This window comes from Trichomycterus rosablanca, chromosome 16 (genome assembly GCF_030014385.1).
Source record: "Trichomycterus rosablanca isolate fTriRos1 chromosome 16, fTriRos1.hap1, whole genome shotgun sequence".
Classification (NCBI taxonomy): Eukaryota; Metazoa; Chordata; class Actinopteri; order Siluriformes; family Trichomycteridae; genus Trichomycterus; species Trichomycterus rosablanca.
Genome location: NC_086003.1, coordinates 12,313,375 through 12,338,330, shown reverse-complemented (window position 1 = coordinate 12,338,330; position 24,956 = coordinate 12,313,375). Strand labels below are relative to the sequence as shown.

Genomic DNA, 24,956 nt, shown 5'->3' with positions numbered 1-24,956 from the left:
ATGCTACTGTATTTGCATTGGATTTATCCAAGTTGGCATATAAGGATGAAACTTCTAATTCTGCAAATGCTTCTATAACCAAACAGAAAAGCAGAGCTAAAATTAAAAAGAATTCTTTAAAAAAGTGCTTTTTGTCAGTTAAGTTGAAGGTTTTGTTGTCATCATTGTGATACAATGAGATTTAAAGCTGCAGCTTGTAACTTATGAAGTTTTGGAAGAAATCTCCAGCTAGAAACACGCATAATTTTGTGATGATGGACCAAACAACCCTGACTTAGTTTACAGATTTAGGTTCTGCATCCAATGTACCTGCACCAAAGCAAGAACAGCGTAAGTATTTTTCACTGTAGACTTTACAATGGCACTACTTTCATCGTTTTAGCCAAAAAGTTACATACTGCAGCTGAAATTATAACAGTCTACCTTTAAACTTAGACTCCAAAATAAATTCGATTTTCTTTAGTTACAATACAATCTCTGCTTTTTTAATCTAGTAAAGAAACATTTGACAGATTTAGCTGAACGTGAGCAGAAAATGGCTACAGCAGGAACTGGTTGCATTTCCCCCTTTAAAAGAATGATATATTTTAGGAGGTGCCTCATAAATTGGCTTTTGAATTTTGCAAAATGCCAGCCTGCGGATGGAGGTTTATATCAGCCACGTGCACACATGGGAAGGAAACAGACTACTGAGTGCAGACATAACTACTGGTTGCATTTCCGTAGATGCGTGGATGGTGAATATATACATACGTATGCACAGACGGATAGGTGTTCGTATGCATGTATCCACGTGAAGCTTTCTGACGGCTCTCCTGGTGAAATGGGCATGCAGAGCGTCAGGCCGTTACAGTGTGAGACAGGAATGGCGCGGATCGCTTCGAGTGTGCTTCCGGGTACCCTTGGTATGCCTCTAAACTTTCAGCGTGGGCACACGTAGTCCCACCAGGCCTCCGGTGGGGTCGCCCTTTCCGGTGTTCTCCAGGATCTGGTTTACAAAGTCTGAAGTCTGGCCGGCTACTGGTGAATGCACTGCATAGGAAATAAGAAAGGGTTAGCTATTTTACATTCACTTCCACTTTACCATGTTCACATTTATTGAGCATTTTATGAGCTACATCTACACCAATTAGGCATAACATGACTACCTCCTTGTTTCTACATTCACTATCCATTTTATCAGCTCCACTTACCACTTTGTAGTTCTACAATTACTGATGGTGTATATACTATATAGATTTATATACTGTACTTTGTTGGTATACAATAACTGACTATGGCCTATTTTGTGTTCTGTACACTTTGCAGTAAGTTTTTTTTACATCATTACTAACCCTAAATTGCCCCTACCCCAACTGTATTTGGAAGTCGTTGGAATCCGCATTTTTTATACTCTGTTTATTAAGAATTTCATAAATAGCCGCTCAGGTGGTGCAGCAGTAAAGTACGCCAGCTCACCAGAGTTGGGGTTTCGAATACATCGTATTGAACCTCAGCTCTGCCTTTCCGACTGGGCTGGGCAGCAGTATGAACAACGATTGACTGTTGTTCAGGGTTAGAGGGTAAGAAAGTCGGATCATAGGTCCTCATAACTGGTGAAACTGCGGCCCCTGCTGGCTGACTGATGGTGCCTGCACAGGGCTGAGGAATAATGCTGATGGGGGTGTGGCCCTCCGTACACAGTGCATGTCAAGTGTATGAACTCGACTCGTGCGGGTGAAAAATGCAGTCTGTACTGACTGTGCGTACCGGAGGGGGTGTATGTCAGTTGAGAGGCGTCCTCAGTCAGCGGTGAAGGGTCGAATCAGTATAGAGGACACATTCAGGGTAATTGGACACGACTAGACTGGGGGATAAAAACTGGGGGAAAAAAGAGGGGTGGGAAATATATATATATATATATACAGTACAGGCCAAAAGTTTGGACACACCTTCTCATTCCTGTGGTTTTTCTTAATTTTTTTAAATTTTCTACATTGTAGATTAATACTAAAGACATCCAAACTATGAAGGAACACATATGGAATTATGTAGTAATTGTTTTATATGTTTAATGTTTTATATTTTAGATTCTTCAAAGTAGCCATCTTTTGCTTTAATGACAGATTTGCACACTCTTTGAAATTTTCTCAACCAGCTTTATTAGGTTTCCACCTGGAACGGTTTTCAATAAATGTTTGTGCCTTGTCTAGAGTGAATTTTTGGAATTTGTTGCTTTTTTTAATGTGTTTGAGACCATCAGTTGGGTTGTGCAGAGGTAGAGTTGGTAAAATATAAAACATATTCTGGTTTGTTTAACACTTTTTGGTTCACTACATAATTCTTCATAGTTTGGATGTCTTCAGTATTAATCTACAATGTAGAAAATAAAAATAATTAAGAAAAAACATTGAAGAGAAGGTGTGTCCAATATTTTGGCTGGTGTGTCCAAACTTTTGGCCTGTACTGTATATAAAATTATTTCATAAATAAATGATCAGCTGGGTTTGACTAGCATAGAAAGTGATATATATTATTGAACTGAGTGGGTAGGGCTTTGGGAGGTTTCCAATCTTAGCTTTACCACATTGCCACTTTTGGGCTCTTAAGCAAGGCCCTTAACCCTCTCGGCTCCACCCTACAATGGCTGACCCTGCGCTCTGACCCCAGCTTATGCGAAAAACGAATTTTGCTATACTGTATGGTATGTATATATGACAAATAAAGACATTCTCACTCACTCACTTTCTTAACCGCTTATCTAATTAGGGTTGCGGGTGGGGGGGGGGGATTTAAGGCACACAGTAACACCCTGGACACACATTCACCTATAGGGCAATTCAGTGTCTCCAATTAACCTGACTGCATGTTTTTGGACTGTGGGAGGAAACCGGAACTCCCGGAGTAAACCCACGCAGACACGGGGAGAACATGCAAAGTCCACACAGAAAGCACCCGGACCGCCCCACCTGGGGATCGAACCCAGAACCTTCTTGCTGGGAGGCGACAGTGCTACCCACCGAGCCACCTATGAAGACATTCTATTTTATTCTATTCTATTTGTCTATTTCTTGATAGTGATTAGTAATTGATGATAGTATCTTAATTACAGTGAAACTCAGGCACTACAGAGAAAAGTGGAAACCTGACTGTGGAGGGGACTTAAACCAATAACTAGTTCAGTACCTTAACCACTTCCCTTACCACTGCCTTATGCCCAGGTGACTTCTCTGTGCTCATAAAAACATGGACATGTTTGACTGCACTCAATAAAAAGTACATTGTTCTCTTACCAAGGTCAAAAGTTAAAATAAATAAGCTGTCACCTTATGACAAAAGGGAATTTGTTTTGAATGGACATAGTCCAAAAACAAATGTTTACTGTTTACAGTTACAGTCTGTGCTCTAAAGCACAAGTACAATTGGTTTATTCTTGCACTAAATGACACAACCAAACCACTGTTTTAAAGTGGCCCAGTCAGACTTGACTTGAACCACATTAAGAAGCATGCAACACGTGGTTGATTTGGTGATGTGTAACCGTATTTTAATAAATAAATAAATAAAATACTGTTTAAAACCTGTGGTTTGTGTTTCCTTATGTTTCCCATGTCTCATATTTTGCACGAGAATTAAAAACCAGTACAACAAGTATGCAAATGAAATGTGTCTAAAACCATTTCTTACCAAGTGTCTCCTCTATGAGTCTGTCGAGCTTGTCCGCCATGCTGGTTCCACTGTTGTTTGCGCTATCTTGGACTCTGTTCACAATCTCCTCCTTGATTGTATTGATCACAAACAGCAATCGATCTACAGACAAAATAGAATTGGGAGGAAACAATTTTAGTTGGTCTGTTTTAGGGTTCAGGTAAGTACAGATATTCTGTACCAGTGACATTATTTGAGAGAGTAATTACACTGAAAAACAATAGTAATTCAGTCCAAACACAAAAAAACCCTCCCGTCTAGAAGTTAATGATGCAAATAAATCAATTTCTATTATAGCAGCAGTTCTTATTTATAGGGTCACAACACGGATGTTGGAACAGCAATTCCAGAAAGGGTTTAATAAAAATGTTGATATGGATTACATTGGGGGATAAAATTAATCCCTTTTTAGCAATCAGCAATTACAGTAGTAGCCTAGTGGGCTTTGGGCTATCAATTAAAAGATTGAGAGTTTAAATTCCGGCTCTGCCAAGCAGCCACTGTTGGGCCCTTAAGCAAGGCCCTTAAAACTCTCTGCTCCAGGGGCACCATACAATGGCTGACCCTGCGCTCTGACCCCAGCTTCCAAACAAGCTGGGATACGCAAAAAAAGAATTTCATTGTACTGTACATGTGTAGATGTATATTTGACACATCAATGGATTCTTCTTATTGTTAATTAGTAAAGACGTATAATGTACTGGAATCACAATTTATTGGAACTTTATTTGAAAAAGCAGGAACATTGCATGCTTCATTGGCTGTTAAACTAACCTAGACAAATCCCACAAAATCAGCTTCTTTTTCTATATTATTTTACTGTTTCATCCTGGTCAGGGTCACAGCAGGCCTGGTTCTACCAGGAAACACTGGAGTACTGTGAACAGCACACCATCCATCGCAGGGCTTTGGCCAGCCGCCCCTCAGACATAGCCAATCATATCTGTGTATAGCGGCACTGAGATCTCAGCGCTGGTGGGCTAACATGATAAACTGCTGCGCCACCTAAAATCTGCCCAAAATCACTTTTTAGAGACAAAATATATTTAATACAAAGATAATTGTGGATATTAGCTGGGCAGTTGTGCAAAATATCTGAGTAGTGCACCTTAAATATTTAAAACATTATGCCTATAAAATGGACAAAACAAGCAGCTTTGGAAATAGTTACTAATCAACACTAACCATACCAGAGTAAAACTAAACAACTCTTTAGATTATAGCTCAAATTTTAGTTTTATCATTATTATTACAATGCAGCTGTAGCCTAGCAGATAAGGTACAGGACAAGTAATTTAAAGGTTGCTGGTTTAAGCCCCTCCACTGCCACTGTTGGGGCCCCTAAACAAGACCCTTTACCTTTTATTGTTCAGACAATATACTGTTACATTACTGTAAGTCACTTTGAATAAAAGTGTCTGCTAAATGCCAAAAATATACATTATTATTATTTATTATAAACTTACTTAATGAATAAACCAATTTAAACTATTGTTGTGTTGGTGGGCCATTAAAATATTTTGGACAGTGTGACTCTTTGAAATAAAAAAAAAAAGTTTGAGAACCACAGTATTAAATAATAAAATTTTTGATGTACCATATTCAGTACTGAGACCCCACAGCTTGACCTTGTTGGCTTCGTACTGAGCTTTCTTCTTGAGTCGGCAGGCCCTGGAAAACATAGAACAAGATGAAGAACATTACATGGCCGGCTCTAAATGTGCCCCAGTTTTGCTTAAGACTTACTCGATTTACTTTTTCACTTGATATTACAATTCCTAAATAAAGTAAATGAACAATCAGAAGATAAAGAAAATGAGGCAGATAAAGAAAAAGAATCAGATCAGGCACAGATTGACAGAAAATGAAGTTTTCTTTAAACTGTACTGCAAAGCATTCTCTTCACCTAATCAAACATTACTAGCCACACCAGGGGAAGGGGGCTCTTTTTAAGTGTACTACGGACTCAGCTCTAACTCCCTGTCCTCATGTCTGTCTGTTGGTGCTGTTCTTAAGTCTTTTGTTTACCTGACTAAACTTCAGACTTATCGACCTTCCCGGCTTCTCCTGCTGGCTTGTGCAGGCGTCATTTACTGGTTTTAAGAAGGCCTAGCTGGTAAACACTGTAGATGTTATTTGTATCCTCCCTGGTCATGCAGCTTTTTAGATTTTCTATGCCACAGCCGGTTTCCTGGGTTTCCTGGGTTTCCTGGTATGGTTTTCTGGTAAGCATTTGGATTGCAACTCACTGGTGGATTAAGTAAGTAGCGTACCGTATGTTTACACTAGAAACCTTCCTAGTGGGCATGTGAAGTGCAGTGTTTCTGCTTCAGCGAACACCAGACCGGACACTTCTACCACAAGGCACTTACCATCCTGTGACTCATTTTCATATGGGTTTAGTTTTGTTTAGCAAGAGTCACAAATTGGGTTGTGTAATAACCAGTTGTTTACTGTGTGGTCTCTAGTTATTCAGTTTATATAAGAGTCCTACACTTATTTTACTATTCAGTTTCCATAAAATCTATAACCCCTTTTCTGGCAAAGTTGGGACATTTTGTAAAAAACATGAATCAATGATCATAGAAGTTTTCAGAGACCAACTAAATTGTATTTTGTAAGACACTCAAAAAGTTGAACCAGACATGTTTACCAATGTGTTACATCACCTTCTGTAGCACTTACTAATCATTTGGTAACTGATGAATTGTTGCAGTTTTGCAGTGTGAATTTGCCCATTCTTGATAGAAGGTTCTCTTCTTCATGATGAACCATATATTTACACTGACATTACATTTACAAGATGTAAATGCAGTGTGCACTGATGCATCCCTTACCATTACAGATGTTGGTCCTTTTTTTTTTTTTTTTTTTAGAAGATGTTTTCTGGTCCATCTGAAATGAGCCCAGGCCCAGAAAAATGTTGATGCCTGGCTTACTCTTTGTGTAATAGATGAAGAGTGCCTTTATTTGTCATATATACATATACATTTACATTTTAAATTCACATTTACATACGTAAATGTAAAACAGACGTACAGTGCAACGAAATTCTTTCTTCACATACCCTAGCTTGTTTGGAAGCTGGGGTCAGAGCGCGGGGTCAGCCATCGTACGGCGCCCCTGGAGCAGAAACAGTTAGGGCCTTGATCAAGGGCCCAACAGTGGCTATATGACAGCGCTGGGATTCAAATTCTCAACCTTTCAGTTGATAGCCCAAAGCTCTAGCCACTAGGCTACCACTGTCCCAATAGTTAACAGAGAAAGCAGAAGCAAACTGTGTTTAGTGACAACAGTTTTTTGAAGTACTTCCAAGCCCATGTGGCTGTATTTATCACAGTCACATGGTTTCTTATGCAATGCCATCTAAAAACTTATTTTATACTTAAATACTTATTTTACAATATTATGTATGGTAGACAATAAAAGACCTACATTATTTGCAATCTTGCATTGACAATTCTCTGACGAAATTTGGCACAAATTCATAACCAATTTTTCCAAAGATTCACTTATTTATTGTGGAATGTTTCAAATCAGTGTAATCTGATTATTTAGGTTACTTATTTTACCCTTTGTCTTTCATTCATCAACTACAAAATCTGTTTTAATTTAAAATAATCAATAAAGTTAATCAGCCAAAACATAAACAAAAGTAATTTTCTTGTACTTTTTTTAGTTAAACAAATGTCGTGAAGAATTTTACTGCATTTTACAAAGTGTCCCAACTTTTCCATAAATGGGCGAAAAGGTGAGTCAAACAAAAACTTAAAACATGTGATACCCATCCTTTTTATGTACTAACTTCAGCTTTATTTGTTCAGTTCTAAAAATTATTTATAAAATTGTCTGGCAAAACATGTTTTACTAAGGTAAAGAGTCTAATCTAAGTGTATATTGATGGGTAATAATGACAATTATATCAATTCAAATTCACAACACAATTATGTGTGCAAATAGTCAAGAATTCTGACTACTTTATGAAGCCCCTGTATATACTTACTTAGAAATTAAATTGTTATAGTAAACTTGACTCCATGATTCAATACTTTTCATGAAAACAGTTTTTAGAAATATACCTCAAAGAGAGAAATAGAGAAAAAAACTAAACGTTGCGCTCACCTGGATGCCAACTTGTTTTTCTCCTTTCGAGAACGAGGCCGGGCAGTCAGGGGCAGCTCACTGACCGGTGTCAGGTCACTGATTACCTTGTTAAGCTTCCGCAATTCGTTCCCAATCTGAAGCAGCTTTCGTGGGTTGGGGGTTAGATCCTCCACGTCCGTCCGCCTCGACTTCTTCAGTGTGTATTTTCCTGAGAAAACAAGTTAGGCCCACTTAAACAGTGTTATGCAAAAGTTTCAATATCCATGTTTAGATTCCATGTTTTATTAATTCTTAAGTAAAATTATGTTTACACATCTTTTTGCACATTTGAATGCACGATTGCTGTTAATTTGCTGAATTTAACATAGTGGAGGAAATAAAACATAAAATGTAGCATGTGTAAAATGTATGCAATATTATATGTTTTATGGGGATTTACAGTATGTTAAATATTTACTATTAATTACACTTGTAAGAAAACAACTGTAAAAACGACCCTTAAGTAATACACATCCAGGAAACCCCTAAAATGGTAACAAAGGAAGCCCTTATATGGTATTTTCAAATGTATATATGCTGTGTGTTTCAACAACGAATTGTTCAGTCAAGCTCTGCTGATCCCAAGTTACACTTGTGTATCTTGCTACTGCTTTCTGTAATAAAGATTCACCATTTTCATCAAGTTTGGAAAGACGTACTTCATTCCTCCCTTCCATTTCAAAAGCTATTGTAATACAGTACCAATACAAATAATAAGCATCATGACTTTATCTTAACAATGCTAAAATATCTAAATGCTTTATTTGATTTCTTTCTTACTAATATAAGGTAAGCTTATGTTACGTGTCACGAATTCAGCCCTCTGTGCTCCCGAAGCATGTTCAGTGTATAGGTGCCACGTCCCTCTCTCCGGGAGCACTCTGAGTCTTAAGCCAATGCCCCGTTTGTGATTGGTCCCCTGCTTATCACCCACAGGCACAAAAGAAGACAGCTGTGGGTCTGCCGGTGGGGTTTGTCTTTGCCTTTGATTTGGTTTGTTATGCTCTTGTCTGTTTATGTTCTGGTTAGTTTGTGCTCTTGTTAGTGTGTAGGGTTTAGTATAGTTTAGTCAATTTTGTGTTTAGATTAGTTTAGCAGTTAGCTTAGCATTTAGTTTAGCCTTAGCTTTGTTCATGTGTGTTTAGTTTAGGTTAGCATTTAGCATAGGTCATTTGTTAGTGTGTCTTGTCTTGTGTTTGGTTATTATTAAACATGTGTGTTAAAGAACATCTCTGCATGTGTGTCTGCCCCTCTTGTCCAGTCTAGCCCTAATACGTTACATTACGTAATGATAAAAGCCACGCTGCTGGTAACAACGGTGCCTGAGATCTTGTTGTTTTAATTCTCGAGTGGGCTCACAAATACAGTAGGCCCATGGCGTTTTGTGAATCTAGCTATTTGAGGATACACATATGAATGCCCCACTAGTGCTGGTCCCAAGCCCAGATAAATAGAAGGGTTGCATCAGGAAGGGCATCCGGTGTAAAAAGTTGTGGCAAATCAAACATGCAGACGAATGATCCACTATGGTGACCACTATTGGGACGGCTAAAAATAAATAAAGGTATTTACAGGCTAGCTGTCAGATATTAATTGTCCTTCTTTAACAACATAATAAAAACTTGTTTGGATAAAGCATCCAATATTTTGGCAGACACTGCAAAGATTTAAAATACAAATGCTGAAACTAAATGTAATAGAAAAATTAACAGTTTAGCTAAATAAAGAAACTTCATATTTGAAAACACAGAACAGAAAAACGTAATATTTGTAAGTGCCATGTCATCGCATCTCACCATGATGCAGGCCATTCTTTTGATACATGTTGCTGGGGAGGGTGTCTCTGTCCCACTCCGAGGGTTTAAGCATACGTTCTTGCTTAGAAGGGGTGAGTTGCTCGCTGTATTCCCAAAAGTATCTGCGCTTGCCCCTCTTTCTGGAAATTCCGGTTGTCAGACCTTTAACGTCCTCCACCATGTCAGTGTCACATCCTGTTTCAAAGAAAGGGAGAACATTACTCTATTTCAAATTTGATGGAAATGAAAACAACTGATGAAGGAAGGAAGGACTTAAAGATACATAAAACAATGAAACAATGGTCTCTCCTAAAGCCCCTGACATTATTATAATGTCTCATCAGTAACAGCTCCACTAGTTCATACTGACATGCAATGGAATATGCATGGCCCATTTATTACACAGCTGATAAAGCTGTTGTGCTAACCTTAATAGTAACCTTATTCTCCCTCTGCTGCTATAAAACCCTACGCTGCTAACTGTATATCAGAATGTTTTTTACCCACTTAGTACTCAGAACTGACACTACTCTCGTCTCGCCCCCCACAATTCCTTTAGATTAGAAATGTCTCTTGTATTTATTGTACTGTTTTTTATTTGCACTGTGTATATTGTATTGTTTTGCACTTGTTTCGTTTCAATATGTACTTGTATATACACTGATCAGCCATAATATTAAAACCACCTCCTTGTTTCTACACTCCATTTTATCAGCTCCACTTACCATATAAAAGCACTTTATAATTCTACAATTACTGACTGTAGTCCATCTGTTTCTATGCATGCTTTGTAAGCCCCCTTTCCTGCTGTTCTTCAATGGTCAGGACCCCACAGGATGACCACAGAGCAGGTATTATTTGGGTGGTGGATCATTCTCAGCACTGCAGTGACACTGACATGGTGGTGGTGTGTTAGTGTGTGTTGTGCTGGTATGAGTGGATAAGACACAGCAGCGCTGATGGAGTTTTTAAACACCTCACTGTCACTGCTGGACTGAGAATAGTCCACCAACCAAAAATATCCAGCCAACAGAGCCCCGTGGGCAGCGTCCTATTACCACTGATGAAGGTCTAGAAGATGACCAACTCAAACAGCAGCAATAGATGAGCGATCGTCTCCGACTTCATTCAATCATCCACCACCTAAATAGTACCTGCTCTGTGGTGGTCCTGTGGGGGGTCCTGACCATTGAAGAACAGCATAAAAGGGGGCTAACAAAGTATGCAGAGAAACAGATGGACTACAGTCAGTAATTGTAGAACTACGAAGTGCTTCTATATTGTAAGTGGAGCTGATAAAATGGACAGTGAGTGTAGAAACAAGGAGGTGGTTTTAATGTTATGGCTGATCAGTGTAGCTGAAATGACAATAAAGCCTCTCTTGAACTGAACAGCATGAAACAACAATTTATGAGGCATCAATCAGTATTGTTTACGTAGGCATTAAAGTGGCAGTATTTTGTACCCATGTTATTACCATTAACTGTCCAAACAATGAGTAAACAGAAAATGCATCCATATCGCCTTCTTTTACCTGTTTCCAGACCTAACCCTTTCTAGACTATTCTACACTAACAGCCAAAAATTTACATATGCGATCAAATCACCCCTCATTGCTTTAGTGGTTAAAAACTCAAAACCATTAGAGCAATTGGTCAGCATAGCAATCTAATGTGTTAATCCACCACCAGTAAGATCCAAGTTCTAATCAGCTTTGCTATCGACCTGCCGTGCGCACATACACAGACAGGGTTTTACGTCATTTACATTTTTGGCATTTAGCAGATGCCTTTATCCAAAGCGACTTACAGTACTGTGACAGTATACAGTCTAAGCAATTGAGGGTTAAGGGTCTTGCTTAAGGGCCCAGCAGCAGCAACCTGGCAGTGGTGGGGCTTGAACCAGCAACCTTCTGTTTATTAGTCCAGTACCTTAACCGCTAGGCTACAACGTCCCTACAACGTCAAATTTATTTGTATTACGATGGACATTGTCACAAAGCAAATTTACTGAATCCAGGACCGACAGACCACAAACCCCTGTCGAGCAAGCTGACGGCGACGAAATTACAGGACGAAACCTTGAGAGGAACCAGACTCAGCAGGGAGGGCTTGGGACCGGCACTACAACGCACTGGTCTGTGCATCCCAGCGGCTAGGTAACTATGGGACAATTCAGTGTCTCCAATCAGCCTAGCAGCATGTTTTTGGACTGTGGGAGGAAACCGGAGCACCCGGAGGAAACCCACGCAGACACGGGGAGAACAGAAAGGACCCGGACCGCCCCACCCGGGGATCGAACCCAGGACCTTCTCGCTGTGAGGCGACAGTGCTACCCACTTAGCCACCGTGCCGCCCGGATAATTTGAATTAATACGATTTACAAATCATACATAAACAAAATGAAATTGAACTTAGAGTTTACATTTACATGTTCAGCATTTAGTGGACGCTTTTATCCAAAGCAACTTACAGTACTGTGACAGTTTACAATCTGAGCAATTGAGGGTTAAGGGTCTTGCTCAAGGACCCAACAGTGGCAACCTGGTGATAAAGGGGCTTGACCTGGCAACCTTCTGATTACTAGTCCAGTACCTTAACCGCTAAGCTACAACTGAGTTATAACTAGCAAAAGAAAAAATAATAATGTAACAATTTCCTCATTATTCAGTCCGGTCTGTAATAACATTTACACAATAACATTTTTGGTGCCAACATGCCAGGGTTTGTTGGGGGTGAGGGTTGAAAAGATTCCTCATTGCTGCTGCCAAGGGAAAAGGATGGTGAAATAATGGAGAGCAGTGCATGACTTTTTGTAAGCAATACGCCTCTCTGTGACCTCCTATCTCTGGCAGGTGAAGAACAGTAGTCAGTAACTGTTCAGGGTCGTGGTGGGTACAATTCACCGGGCGAAAGGTATGGAACACGCTGGACCAGACACCAGACAATCACAAGGTGAACACACACACTACACAATCTCCCACTAATCTAACGACATGTCTATGGACTGTGGGAGAAAACCGGAGCGTGTCTCCTGGTGTCTGTGTGGGTTTCCTCCGGGAGCTCCGGTTTTCTCCCACAGTCCAAAGACATGTCGTTAGAATAATTGGAGAGTGTGTGTGTGTGTGTGTGTGTGTGTGTTCACCTTGTGATTGTCTGGTGTCTGGTCCAGCGTGTTCCATACCTTTCGCCCGGTGAACATGCAAACTCCACACAGAAAGGACTCAGACTGCTCCACCTGGGAATCGAACCCAGGACCTTCTTGCTGTGAGGCGACAGTGCTACCCACGGAAGTGTGAATGTTGTCTATAATGGAAACCACATGAACACATGGATACATTTAAGTAAGACTTTTTATTACCTGGTTCTGAAAAGGCATCACTAATGTCATCATCTTTGTCCCCCTCATAGTCATCATCATCTTCCTCCTCTTCCTCTTCATTCTCCGAGAGCTCATGCTCACTGCCAAACCCTTCATCATGATCTTCATCATCCAGGTCCACCCCTTCTGCCTCCTCTTCCTCCTCCTCTTCCTCCTCTACTTCTTCCTCTACTTCTTCCTCTACTTCTTCCTCTTCGTCCTCATCCTCCTCCAAGTCAACAGGGGCTTTACCTGCAAGCCTAGCCCTGGTTAAGAACAGCGAGTAATTGTGCTCCTCCTCTTTCTTCTTCTCGGCAGCAATGGCGTCTGCCCCGGCAGTGCTTACGGTAAGCACAGGCTCACTGCTGCCAGCCACGGGGAAGAGAAATTTCGGCGTTTTTGCTTTAGATGGCCCCATCTCTGGAGGAGGTGCGCAAGGAGCTTCTCGTTTACACATCTCCACTTTTTTCTCGCAAACCAAGGGAGGTGCAGAAGATGGAGTTTCGATGGTGGCTGTTTGGACATTACTAACCAATGTGACAGTTGCCTCATGCTCTTTGATGAGAGGGGAGCTGGCAGAAACACTGATCGGTTGAGCACTACTCGGCACGAAGGGTTTGCGCGGGACGCTAATGCGAACCTTGGCCTTGCGCACGTAATCAGTGTTCTCGGGCTGCGGAGAGGCAACCCTGCTAGGCCCTTGCATCTGGGCCTTCGCCATAGTTTCAGTGCTTGATGGGACAGGCCAAGTGGCCTTCTGCGAACCTTCTGCAAAATCTGCCAGTGTATTGTGGTTGGAGGAGGTGCCTGTGGCAGAGGTGGTGGTCCTGCCCATCTTCTTGCCTACCACTGGAGGAGATACAACTGTCTGCTTTTGACCAGGAAACAAGTCTGGAAGGTATAGAGTGTCACACACAGGCTGAGAGTCTTCGCTGTTCAATTGGGCCAAGGTGGGGGTTCTGCCTATGACCTCCTCGTCCTGGTAAGGGCTGGAGAAGTCATCCAGTCCCAAAAAGTCCACCTCCTTGGTACCCCAGATGTCACAGCTGGTGAGGCGAGTGTACTTGGTTAAGTCCTCCCAGTACGTGTCCCATTGTTCAAAGTTGGAGCTGTAGGTCAGTTCATTGTCTGGCAGTTCTGGAGGTTCTTCCATGTTGTCAAATGCTTTACACTCCTCGACTTCGAACACATCTCCTCCAGGGTTCTGGCGACAGGCCATTTCTCTGTCCTGCATAAAGGACACAATATCAACTCAACTATGGACAGACTTCAGGAGGCAAACAAATGAAAGGAATAAATTCATTGAACTAACCAGTTCGTAAATGAAGTCTGGGTCAGAGCTGTTGGCTAACAGGTCAGTGCTGGTCAGTGCCTGGTCAGCAAAAGCGTAGTTCTGAAAGGCATCCCCAAAGGGAGGATCCATTCCACTGACACTAGGCTGCATGAAAAAAGATAGCAAAAAAATATTTAACTGAATTGTTCATATAAAAGAGTTAAATTCGTCTCAAATAAAGCATGTACACAATGCAATACAATTTAACCAGAGAACTCCATATATGGCTACAATATATGGTTTGTAGACATCCCTACTAGGGCTGGGTATCGCCACTAATTTCCTGGATCGATTCGATTCGATTCACAAGGTCCCGATTCGATTTGATTTCCGATTCGATTCGATTTCGATTCAACACAGTTAGGCATATTTGAGTTACATTAACAGGTTTTGTTTAAATATGTACAGATGTTCAGAGAACGAATGTGATAATTGTACAAAGAACACTCATTATTAAAAATATTTGTGTATTTTGTTTACATAAATAATTAATCCAAAACAGAAAACAGTAACATTCATTTTTTATTATTATTTTATATGTCTGACACGCTACAACATTGTAAATGTAATGTAAACATACACCTTGCTGTTGAACAGCTTATGCCAAGTTTACACTACACGACACTCTGATTAACACCTGGTCGCTGTAATGTTCACACTACACGACTGATCGGCGATGGGGGGTTTTACACTACACCATCTATCACCAGGGGGAATCACAGGCGAGCTTCTCTGGTCTCCAAAACTACGTTTTGTCACGAAAACACCCGTGAGAAGTGATGAAAGGTTTAATGATACCACGTCCAAACATGCACATCAACAAATAGCGAGAGATCAAAGTTTGTGCGCTGATGAAATAAATGAATCTGAGTGGATTTGGCAACACGAGCAGCATGGCTTGTTCTATAGTGAGTTGGAGGTTGATAAATATTTTGTTTTGTAGAGAACGATCAGGTCAGAAATACTGTAAAACTCGCGTGTGCTGATGTATTCAGATAGAAACTACAGTATATTGCGCTCCACCACCTGTTTACAACCTCTCCCCTGTGTTTCCCCTCGCTGTTTCACACATTGATTGAGAGCCGAGTTTTGATCGCAGAGCGAACACCGAGTTCCTCCCGAATCCAGCACCGATCGCCGAGCGAAAATCAGTGCAAAAAGTTGTGTAGTGGTCATAACTTGAGCTTCTGCCATGCTAAACTGATGTGCAGGTCAGATCTCGTTGCATGAAAAAACACTGGCTGGTCACGCAAAATTAAAGGGGGTAACAGATTTCCGTGTGCACCGTAAAAAGGGGCGTATTTAAAAGATCGATCTCGCGTTTATATGAATCGATATCGGATTGTTCAAATAAAGATCGATTCGAATCGAAAAATCGATTTTATAAACCCACCCCTTATCCCTACTAATAAGCTGTCAGCGTTGGTGGGACAGTGTGATGAAGGCCCTCTATTTTTCTTTTTTCCCATCCCAAATTAAGAAGAAGGCCTTTATTTGTCATTTATACATATACACAAGTAAAGTACAACAAAAGTATTTTTCCGTAAAGCCCAGCTTGTTTGGAAGCTGAGGTTAGAGTGGACGGTCAGGCATTGTATGGCGCCCTTGGAGCAGACAGGGTTAAGAACCTTGCTCAAGGACCCAACAGTGCCTGCAAAGCAGAGCCTGGATTTGAACCGACAATCTTCCATTTGATAGCCCAAAGCTCTAATCACTAGGCTACCACTGTCCCACTGTATAAATAAGTTGTAGCTTGAGATCTCAGCAGCGGTGAATAATAATACAAAGTTGATCAGTGATGTTTCGGGTTAGGGCTCTGTGCAGGCCAATGGATTGTTGTCTTGATGGACCTTGTTTTGCGCACAGTCATGCTGGAAGCAAAAAAGACATTTTCCAGTCTGTTCCCATACAGTTGAAAAAATATAATTACATTTATATAATTGATTTTATACACCTGAAAGAATTGGGTGTGGATAAAATACCTGAACATAATAATTAGGAGGGGTGCCCTCATACTTTCGGGCATATTTATTAAGGTTTTTTACTTTGTTTGCCTTTTTTCCCCCAATTTTCCCCTAATCTAGTCATATCCAATTACCTATTGCATTATGCTTGCTCTCTACTGATGCTGACCTTCACTCTGACTGACGAGAGCTGTGACTAACACACACCCTGATCCTCATTATCCCTCAACTCTGTGCAGGCGGTGTCAATCAGCCAGCAGAGGTCGTAATTGCATCCGCTATAACTAGAGATGGGACGATCGATCGGCTATGAATCGGTATCGGCCGATTTTTAATCAAAATATGCTATCGGCGATCGGCCGATATTTCCTAAGAGTAGCCGATCCGATCGTGTGATATATAAAGACCACGTTAAGTTAACAGCTCAGTGGATTGATCCAGACTTTGAGCTACGAAGCGCCAACCATCACATCACCATTCATCAACCATCGTACAGAAACCACAGTGAAAGCTCTTCATGACCTAAAATAACATCATTAACGTTGTGCATCATACATACGATGTAATTTTGCTGATTGTAATATTTACTTTAAAGAGATAATTCAACCCGGTCACATCTGAGTCGATTCTATCAGCACGTTATATAAACTCCTGGTTCACTTTGGTAAATCGTAAGCGGTTCTTACTTGTGATGTACAGGGGTTGGACAAAATAACTGAAACACCTGGTTTTAGACCACAATAATTTATTAGTATGGTGTAGGGCCTCCTTTTGCGGCCAATACAGCGTCAATTCGTCTTGGAAATGACATATACAAGTCCTGCACAGTGGTCAGAGGGATTTTAAGCCATTCTTCTTGCAGGATAGTGGCCAGGTCACTACGTGATGCTGGTGGAGGAAAACGTTTCCTGTCTGGCTTCTCCAAAACACCCCAAAGTGGCTCAATAATATTTAGATCTGGTGACTGTGCAGGCCATGGGAGATGTTCAACTTCACTTTCATGTTCATCAAACCAATCTTTCACCAGTCTTGCTGTGTGTATTGGTGCATTGTCATCCTGATACACGGCACCGCCATTGGATGCACATGGTCCTCCAGAATGGTTCGGTAGTCCTTGGCAGTGACACACCCATCTAGCACAAGTATTGGGCCAAGGGAATGCCATGATATGGCAGCCCAAACCATCACTGATCCACCCCCATGCTTCACTCTGGGCATGCAACAGTCTGGGTGGTACGCTTCTTTGGGGCTTCTCCACACCGTAACTCTCCCGGATGTGGGGAAAACAGTAAAGGTGGACTCATCAGAGAACAATACATGTTTCACATTGTCCACAGCCCAAGATTTGCGCTCCTTGCACCATTGAAACCGACGTTTGGCATTGGCACGAGTGACCAAAGGTTTGGCTGTAGCAGCCCGGCCGTGTATATTGACCCTGTGGAGCTCCCGACGGACAGTTCTGGTGGAAACAGGAGAGTTGAGGTGCACATTTAATTCTGCCGTGATTTGGGCAGCCGTGGTTTGATGTTTTTTGGATACAATCCGGGTTAGCACCCGAACATCCCTTTCAGACAGCTTCCTCTTGCGTCCACAGTTAATCCTGTTGGATGTGGTTTGTCCTTCTTGGTGGTATGCTGACATTACCCTGGATACCGTGGCTCTTGATACATCACAAAGACTTGCTGTCTTGGTCACAGATGCGCCAGCAAGACATACACCAACAATTTGTCCTCTTTTGAACTCTGGTATGTCACCCATAATGTTGTGTGCATTGCAATATTTTGAGCAAAACTGTGCTCTTACCCTGCTAATTGAACCTTCACACTCTGCTCTTACTGGTGCAATGTGCAATTAATGAAGATTGGCCACCAGACTGGTCCAATTTAGCCATGAAACCTCTTACACTAAAATGACAGGTGTTTCAGTTATTTTGTCCAACCCCTGTAGATGAGAACAGAAAACGTTACAGAGCCAATCGGAGGCAAAAGTTTATTCATTAGCAAATTCGTTAGTTCAGGATCATCTGCTGAACTTTTAGCTCCTTAGACGGAACGAGTCTGACTCGGTTATAGATCTGTGGTAATAGCAGTTTAATGAAGCTTTTTAATGTAAGAGAGTCACACAGAATGTTCTGTAATAGCTGGTGTTTATTTAAAACCACAACATTTAATTAATAACAGTAAACACGGAGAGATAACTGAGAAGAGAAACTTACGCTTTGCGAAAAATGAATCGACTCGTGAATCAATGAATCACTTATAGCGATACTGTGAACAAAGCGTATCTTCTAAAGGCACACACACACACACGCACGCGCACACGCGCGCGCGCGCTGCTTCGGTTTATCTTCACTGTGAGGCTCTTTTTAAGTTTATTTTTATTACATCCCCCCCCCCCCCCCCCTTCCCGATCGGAATCGGCTATTGGCCGATGTCCCTGAAAGGAGATCGGAGATCGGAATCGGTGCCAAAAACCCCGATCGGTCCATCTCTAGTTATAACAGTGGTCCCCAACCACCGGGCCGTGGACCGGTACCGTGGGTCATTTATTACCGGGCCACACAGAAAAAAAATAATAATTAGAGATCGCTACATGAGCAATGAAAACACTGCTTTTATTGTCTCCAGTCACCCCTAGGTGGAAGCATCATCTTGTTGCAGCGAAAAAGGCTCTTTTGTGAGTAGCACAGTTATTCTATTTTAAATCCTCCTGCCCCCCGCCGGTCCGTAAAATAATATCTTAAATGAAACCGGTCCGTGGTGCAAAAAAGATTGGGGACCACTGTGTTATAAGGACTCCCCTCCGGCACTCCCCTTGAACAACAGCCAATCATTGTTTGTGTAGGCGCCCAGCCTGACGAGTTCGAAATGTCAGCTCTTGTGTGCTAGCGGCTCATGTTTTACACACTTTGGTTACATTCATGACAGGACAGGTAACTACTGGCTACACAAGAGTCATCAGTTCAAGTTTAATGTCAAACACGGTCATGGACAATTTTATATCTCCAATTCACCTCACTTGCATGTCTTTGGACTGTGGGAGGAAACCGGAGCTCCCGGAGGAAAACCACGCAGACACTCGGAGAACATGCAAAGGACAGGTCCACACAGATAGGACCCAGATCACTCCATCTGGGAATCAAACCCAGGACCTTCTTGCTGTGAGGAGACAGTGCTACCAACTGAGCCACCGTGCCACCACTTTTGGTTATATAGCATTGTACACAACTTCAAGCATTTGACAAAAAATGAGAGAAAATGCACGCATAAAAATGCTGTCTCTGTCTAACTGTTATATTGTAGCAATCATAAAGTGTTTATGTCATGTCTAGTTCCCACAACCCCTGATCTGATCAAGGAGAGCCGGATCACCACACTCTCCAACACATGTCCAATCTGTGGCCTCTTCTTATCACCTGCTAGTGTTGGGTTCCCACACAAAACCGTATCACATATGGAGAGCCACGCTAAGCTCCATGTGACTTTTAATCTGTATGTTTTGCATATGTACCTATACATGTGGCACCTAAGATAACAATCAATAATAAGGACACAAGGACATAAGGAAACTCATACACTATAGATTCAAAACAGCAAAAAAGGGCAGATAGGTCATGTGACTGAAAAAAAATCGATTTAAAGCAAAACGTGGGACACAAATGCTTCACATTACAACTGGTTTGAAGCTGCACTGGGTAAAATTTGAGTCTACATGTTTTGTTTTGCAAATCAGGTGGCAGCTACAGAAAAACACAGCACATATTTGGTAAAGCAATTTCCTTAAAGCCAGTGTGCCTCTGTACAGCAGAACTCATTTGCACCCTCTCCTGTTTTCATAAGCAGGACAGGAGAGGACACACCCCCACCCAGGAGTCCTTCGGTACCCAAGCAGACCAGCTGCTGTAATGCAATCTTCTGCAAATACTGTTGTTGCAGAAAAAACCTTACCTAAATAAAATAGGAAGGACTAAAACGAGAGAGCGAGAGAAACCTGGTTTTCTAGGTTTACGTTAATGTACACATGAATTATTTAATCTGGTTAAACGTTTGGATTACATCATCAGGAGTTTCCCCTTTAAGTAAAATACAGAATACTGAGCTACAGGTGCTCGGGTGGTGCAGCATTCTAAAAAAAAAAATGAATGCCTTTATTTGTCATTTATATATACACAGATTAGGCATACCATTATGACCACCTTTCTAATATTGTGTTGGTCCCCCTATTGCTGCCAAAACAGCCCTGACCCCTCGAGGCATGGACTCCACTAGACCCCTGAATGGTGTGCTGTGGTATCTGGCACCAAGATGTTAGCAGCAGATCCTTTAACTCCTGTAAGTTGTGAGGTGGGGCCTCCATGGATCAGACTTGTTTGTCCAGCACATCCCACAGATGCTCGATTGGATTAAGATCTGGGGAATTTGGAGGCCAAGTCAACACCTCAAACTCGTTGTTGTGCTCCTCAAACCATTCCTGAAGCATTTTTACTTTGTGGCAGGGCGCATTATCCTGCTGAAAGAGGCCACAGCCATCAGGGAATACCGTTTCCATGATAGGGTGTACATGATCTGCAACAATGCTTAGGTAGGTGGTACGTGTCAAAGTAACATCCACATGGATGGCAGGACCCAAGGTTTCCCAGCAGAACAATGCCCAAAGCATCACACTGCCTCCGTCGGCTTGTCTTTTTCCCCATAAAGCATCTTGGTGCACCCGGCCATCCACGTGATGTAAAAAAAAACGTGATTAATCAGACCAGGCCACCTTCTTCCATTGCTCCGTGGTCCAGTTCCGAAGCTCATGTGCCCATTGTTGGCGCTTTCGGCAGTGGACAGGGGTCAGCATGGGCACCCTGACTGATCTGTGGCTATGCAGCCCCATACGCAACAAACTGTGATGCACTGTGTATTCTGACACCTTTCTATCAGAACCAGCATTAACTTCTTCAGCAATTTGAGCTACAGCAGCTCGTCTGTTGGATCGGACCACACGAGCCAGCCTTCGCTCCCCACGTGCATCAACGAGCCTTGGCCGCCCATGACCCTGTCGCCGGTTTACCACTGTTCCTTCCTTGGACCACTTTTGATAGATACTGACCACTGCAGGCCTGGAAACCCAACAAGAGCTGCAGTTTTGGAGATGCTCTGACCCAGTCGTCTAGCCATCACAATTTGGCTCTTGTCAAACAGGCTCAAATCCCTAGGCTTGACCATTTTTCCTGCTTCTAACACATCAGCTTTGAGGATAAAATGTTCACTTGCTGCCTGATATATCCCACCCACTAACAGGTGCTGTGATAAAGAGAGATAATCGGTGTTATTCACTTCACCTGTCAGTGGTCATAATGTTATGCCTCGTCTGTGTATACAGGTGTACAGTACAACAAAATTCTGTGTATTCATGTATCCAAGCGCAGGATCAGCTATTGTACGAGAGGTTTAAAGGCCTTGCTCAAGGGCCCAACAGTGGTTGCATGGCAGAGCTGAGTTTCGAACTCTCAACCTTTGGATTTACAGGGGTTGGACAAAATAACTGAAACACCTGGTTTTAGACCACAATAATTTATTAGTATGGTGTAGGGCCTCCTTTTACGGCCAATACAGCGTCAATTCGTCTTGGAGATGACATATACAAGTCCTGCACAGTGGTCAGAGGGATTTTAAGCCATTCTTCTTGCAGGATAGTGGCCAGGTCACTACGTGATGCTGGTGGAGGAAAACGTTTCCTGACTCGCTTCTCCAAAACACCCCAAAGTGGCTCAATAATATTTAGATCTGGTGACTGTGCAGGCCATGGGAGATGTTCAACTTCACTTTCATGTTCATCAAACCAATCTTTCACCAGTCTTGCTGTGTGTATTGGTGCATTGTCATCCTGATACACGGCACCGCCATTGGATGCACATGGTCCTCCAGAATGGTTCGGTAGTCCTTGGCAGTGACGCGCCCATCTAGCACAAGTATTGGGCCAAGGGAATGCCATGATATGGCAGCCCAAACCATCACTGATCCACCCCCATGCTTCACTCTGGGCATGCAACAGTCTGGGTGGTACGCTTCTTTGGGGCTTCTCCACACCGTAACTCTCCCGGATGTGGGGAAAACAGTAAAGGTGGACTCATCAGAGAACAATACATGTTTCACATTGTCCACAGCCCAAGATTTGCGCTCCTTGCACCATTGAAACCGACGTTTGGCATTGGCACGAGTGACCAAAGGTTTGGCTATAGCAGCCCGGCCGTGTATATTGACCCTGTGGAGCTCCCGACGGACAGTTCTGGTGGAAACAGGAGAGTTGAGGTGCACATTTAATTCTGCCGTGATTTGGGCAGCCGTGGTTTTATGTTTTTTGGATACAATCCGGGTTAGCACCCGAACATCCCTTTCAGACAGCTTCCTCTTGCGTCCACAGTTAATCCTGTTGGATGTGGTTTGTCCTTCTTGGTGGTATGCTGACATTACCCTGGATACCGTGGCTCTTGATACATCACAAAGACTTGCTGTCTTGGTCACAGATGCGCCAGCAAGACGTGCACCAACAATTTATCCTCTTTTGAACTCTGGTATGTCACCCATAATGTTGTGTGCATTGCAATATTTTGAGCAAAACTGTGCTCTTACCCTGCTAATTGAACCTTCACACTCTGCTCTTACTGGTGCAATGTGCAATTAATGAAGATTGGCCACCAGACTGGTCCAATTTAGCCATGAAACCTCCCACACTAAAATGACAGGTGTTTCAGTTATTTTGTCCAACCCCTGTACATCCCAAAGCTGTACCCACTAGGCCACCACTGTCCCTATTCAATTATGGGTGCTATGGGTCACTGGGCATCTAAACAGACATAATTTGCCATGTCTTAGGAGAAGGGGGGATGCGACTGAGCACTGCTTTGGAATCGAACCCTGGACCCCAGCAATAGTGGGTTAACATAATTTAAGCTGCGTCTCCTAAGCGCACTTTGTATCAGTGCTAATTCTTATCATTAAACATTAAGCAAATAATGATACAATAATAATTACAATAGTAATTATCGTAGTACTCACCTGAGGCATTGTCGAGAACAGGTCTCTAGTTCCTTGGCGGAAACTTTTCTGCCTTTTCTTCTGCCCCAGTTGCCTAGTTTTTTTGTCAATCTTGTCCGACAAAATAAGGAGTCTTTCGGTAATAGTCAGGCCTCAGCCACACATTTAAGTATGGCCGTGTGTTCCTCCTCTCCTCTTCTCTGCCGATAATAAAAAAATAAAGATGACGTTACCAGAAAGAAATAAGATGTATGTCTTTAAGGCATCAAATAATACAAATGATCACCAACATCGTCATGTCTCATCCTGTGCAGGACTCTAAACAAGTCTTCATAAATCGAAAGCCACTTACACACTGTTCTACTGATTTAGTGCACAAACGATGGCGGCGAGTGCCTGTCACAAACGTCTGTTTGGTGAAATAAGACCCGTCGCTAGCAGCGTCAGCTAACAGACCTCTGTACCATAGTGCAGGACGACACAGCAGCGACGAGACACAACAGGAGGAAGAGAGGAAAATTTCCCATGCCAGACACTGCACGTCTAGCCATGATCGAAAAAAGTTACGGAGGCCGTCTGAAAGAGGCGACTCAGCTCCATGGACGAAGAGATAGCAGCCCTGAAGCCAGTTTCGGAGGGAAGCAAGAGAGCAGGAACGCCGAGCACCAGGGCTATTTTTAAACAACCTCCGCAGCACCCTTCCACCGCTGCCTACAGACAGTCAGAAGTGGAGCGACCGAAACCACCTAACAGTCTTTGCATAACAAATGGACAGAACTATGCACAGAAGCGGAGAGCCGTGCTGGCCGGCTGCAATCCAGACCAAAACAAGCCTGCTCTTCTTGTGCCGTGACATCACTTCCTTCTCGTGCAGCAAACAAGTCAAATGAGTGTCTTATCAGCCCTTGATTCGTACAAACAGCAGAGCTTGCATTCAGCCCACAGAAGACTGAAAGGAAACCAAAAAAACTCACAGAATACCACTTCCCCTTAGTGCTTGAGTATATTGATGATGCTTATTCTGATGGTGCTAAGAGATATTAGCATGTAAAATTTTCGCTTGTACTGCTGTTACAGTTCTCTGTGGTGATGGATACAGATGAGTGACTTACTCCATTGCACTTGTCGGATTATGATATGGAAATTAGGAATAGGGAAAAGATTGCAGTTAGAAATGACACCAGGCAGGTGTATGTAATAGGGATGTCCCGATCCGATCTCACAGATCGGGATCGGGGCCGATCAAGGCATTTTTAACTGATCGGAAATAACCCGATCTTTTGTTTTACGTCAGCATGTCCGCTGTGTGGAAATACTTTAAATTGGAAAGTGAAACAATTCCAACAGCGGTGTAATGTCTGTAATGTGAGCGTTTCACGAGGCGGTGGGAGCAGAGCTGCGTTCATTACTGTAGAATTTTACTATTTATATGGTGTGTGAGTCGAGGATCACTCCGGTTTACAAAACAATAACTTTTAATCTTAGTATGAAAACTTCAGGACCATAACATACAGCTTTTACCAGTTTACGTGTTACAAGACTGAACGACATCTCAGTATCAAGCTCTCTGATTGGCTTAGTTATGTAACCGAGCGTCGTAGTGATGCACTCGCTTAATAAAGAAATAAAATACACGCTATATTCACAAATT

The 24,956-nt window shown here is 42.3% G+C and overlaps 1 protein-coding gene across 1 annotated transcript; it reads right to left on the bottom strand.

Annotated features, from left to right (window-relative positions):
• Positions 1 to 626: 626 nt before the first annotated feature.
• On the bottom strand, positions 627 to 23,438 carry crebrf (creb3 regulatory factor). Its single transcript, XM_063011592.1, has 8 exons — positions 23,327 to 23,438; positions 14,299 to 14,424; positions 12,987 to 14,214; positions 9,627 to 9,821; positions 7,810 to 7,999; positions 5,285 to 5,358; positions 3,667 to 3,789; positions 627 to 1,032 (listed from the first exon to the last, which is right to left on the bottom strand). The coding sequence occupies exons 1-8, from the start codon at positions 23,333 to 23,335 to the stop codon at positions 914 to 916; spliced, it is 2,064 nt and encodes a 687-aa protein (XP_062867662.1). The 5' UTR covers positions 23,336 to 23,438; the 3' UTR covers positions 627 to 913.
• Between the last annotated feature and the right edge of the window lie 1,518 nt (positions 23,439 to 24,956).

Coding starts and splice junctions, on each gene's coding strand:
- crebrf (XM_063011592.1), bottom strand. Junction 14,215..14,298: donor CAGACTTCATTTACGAACTG/GTTAGTTCAATG, acceptor TCCTTTATGCAG/GACAGAGAAATGGCCTGTCG. Junction 5,359..7,809: donor AAAAACAAGTTGGCATCCAG/GTGAGCGCAACG, acceptor TATGTTTTCCAG/GGCCTGCCGACTCAAGAAGA.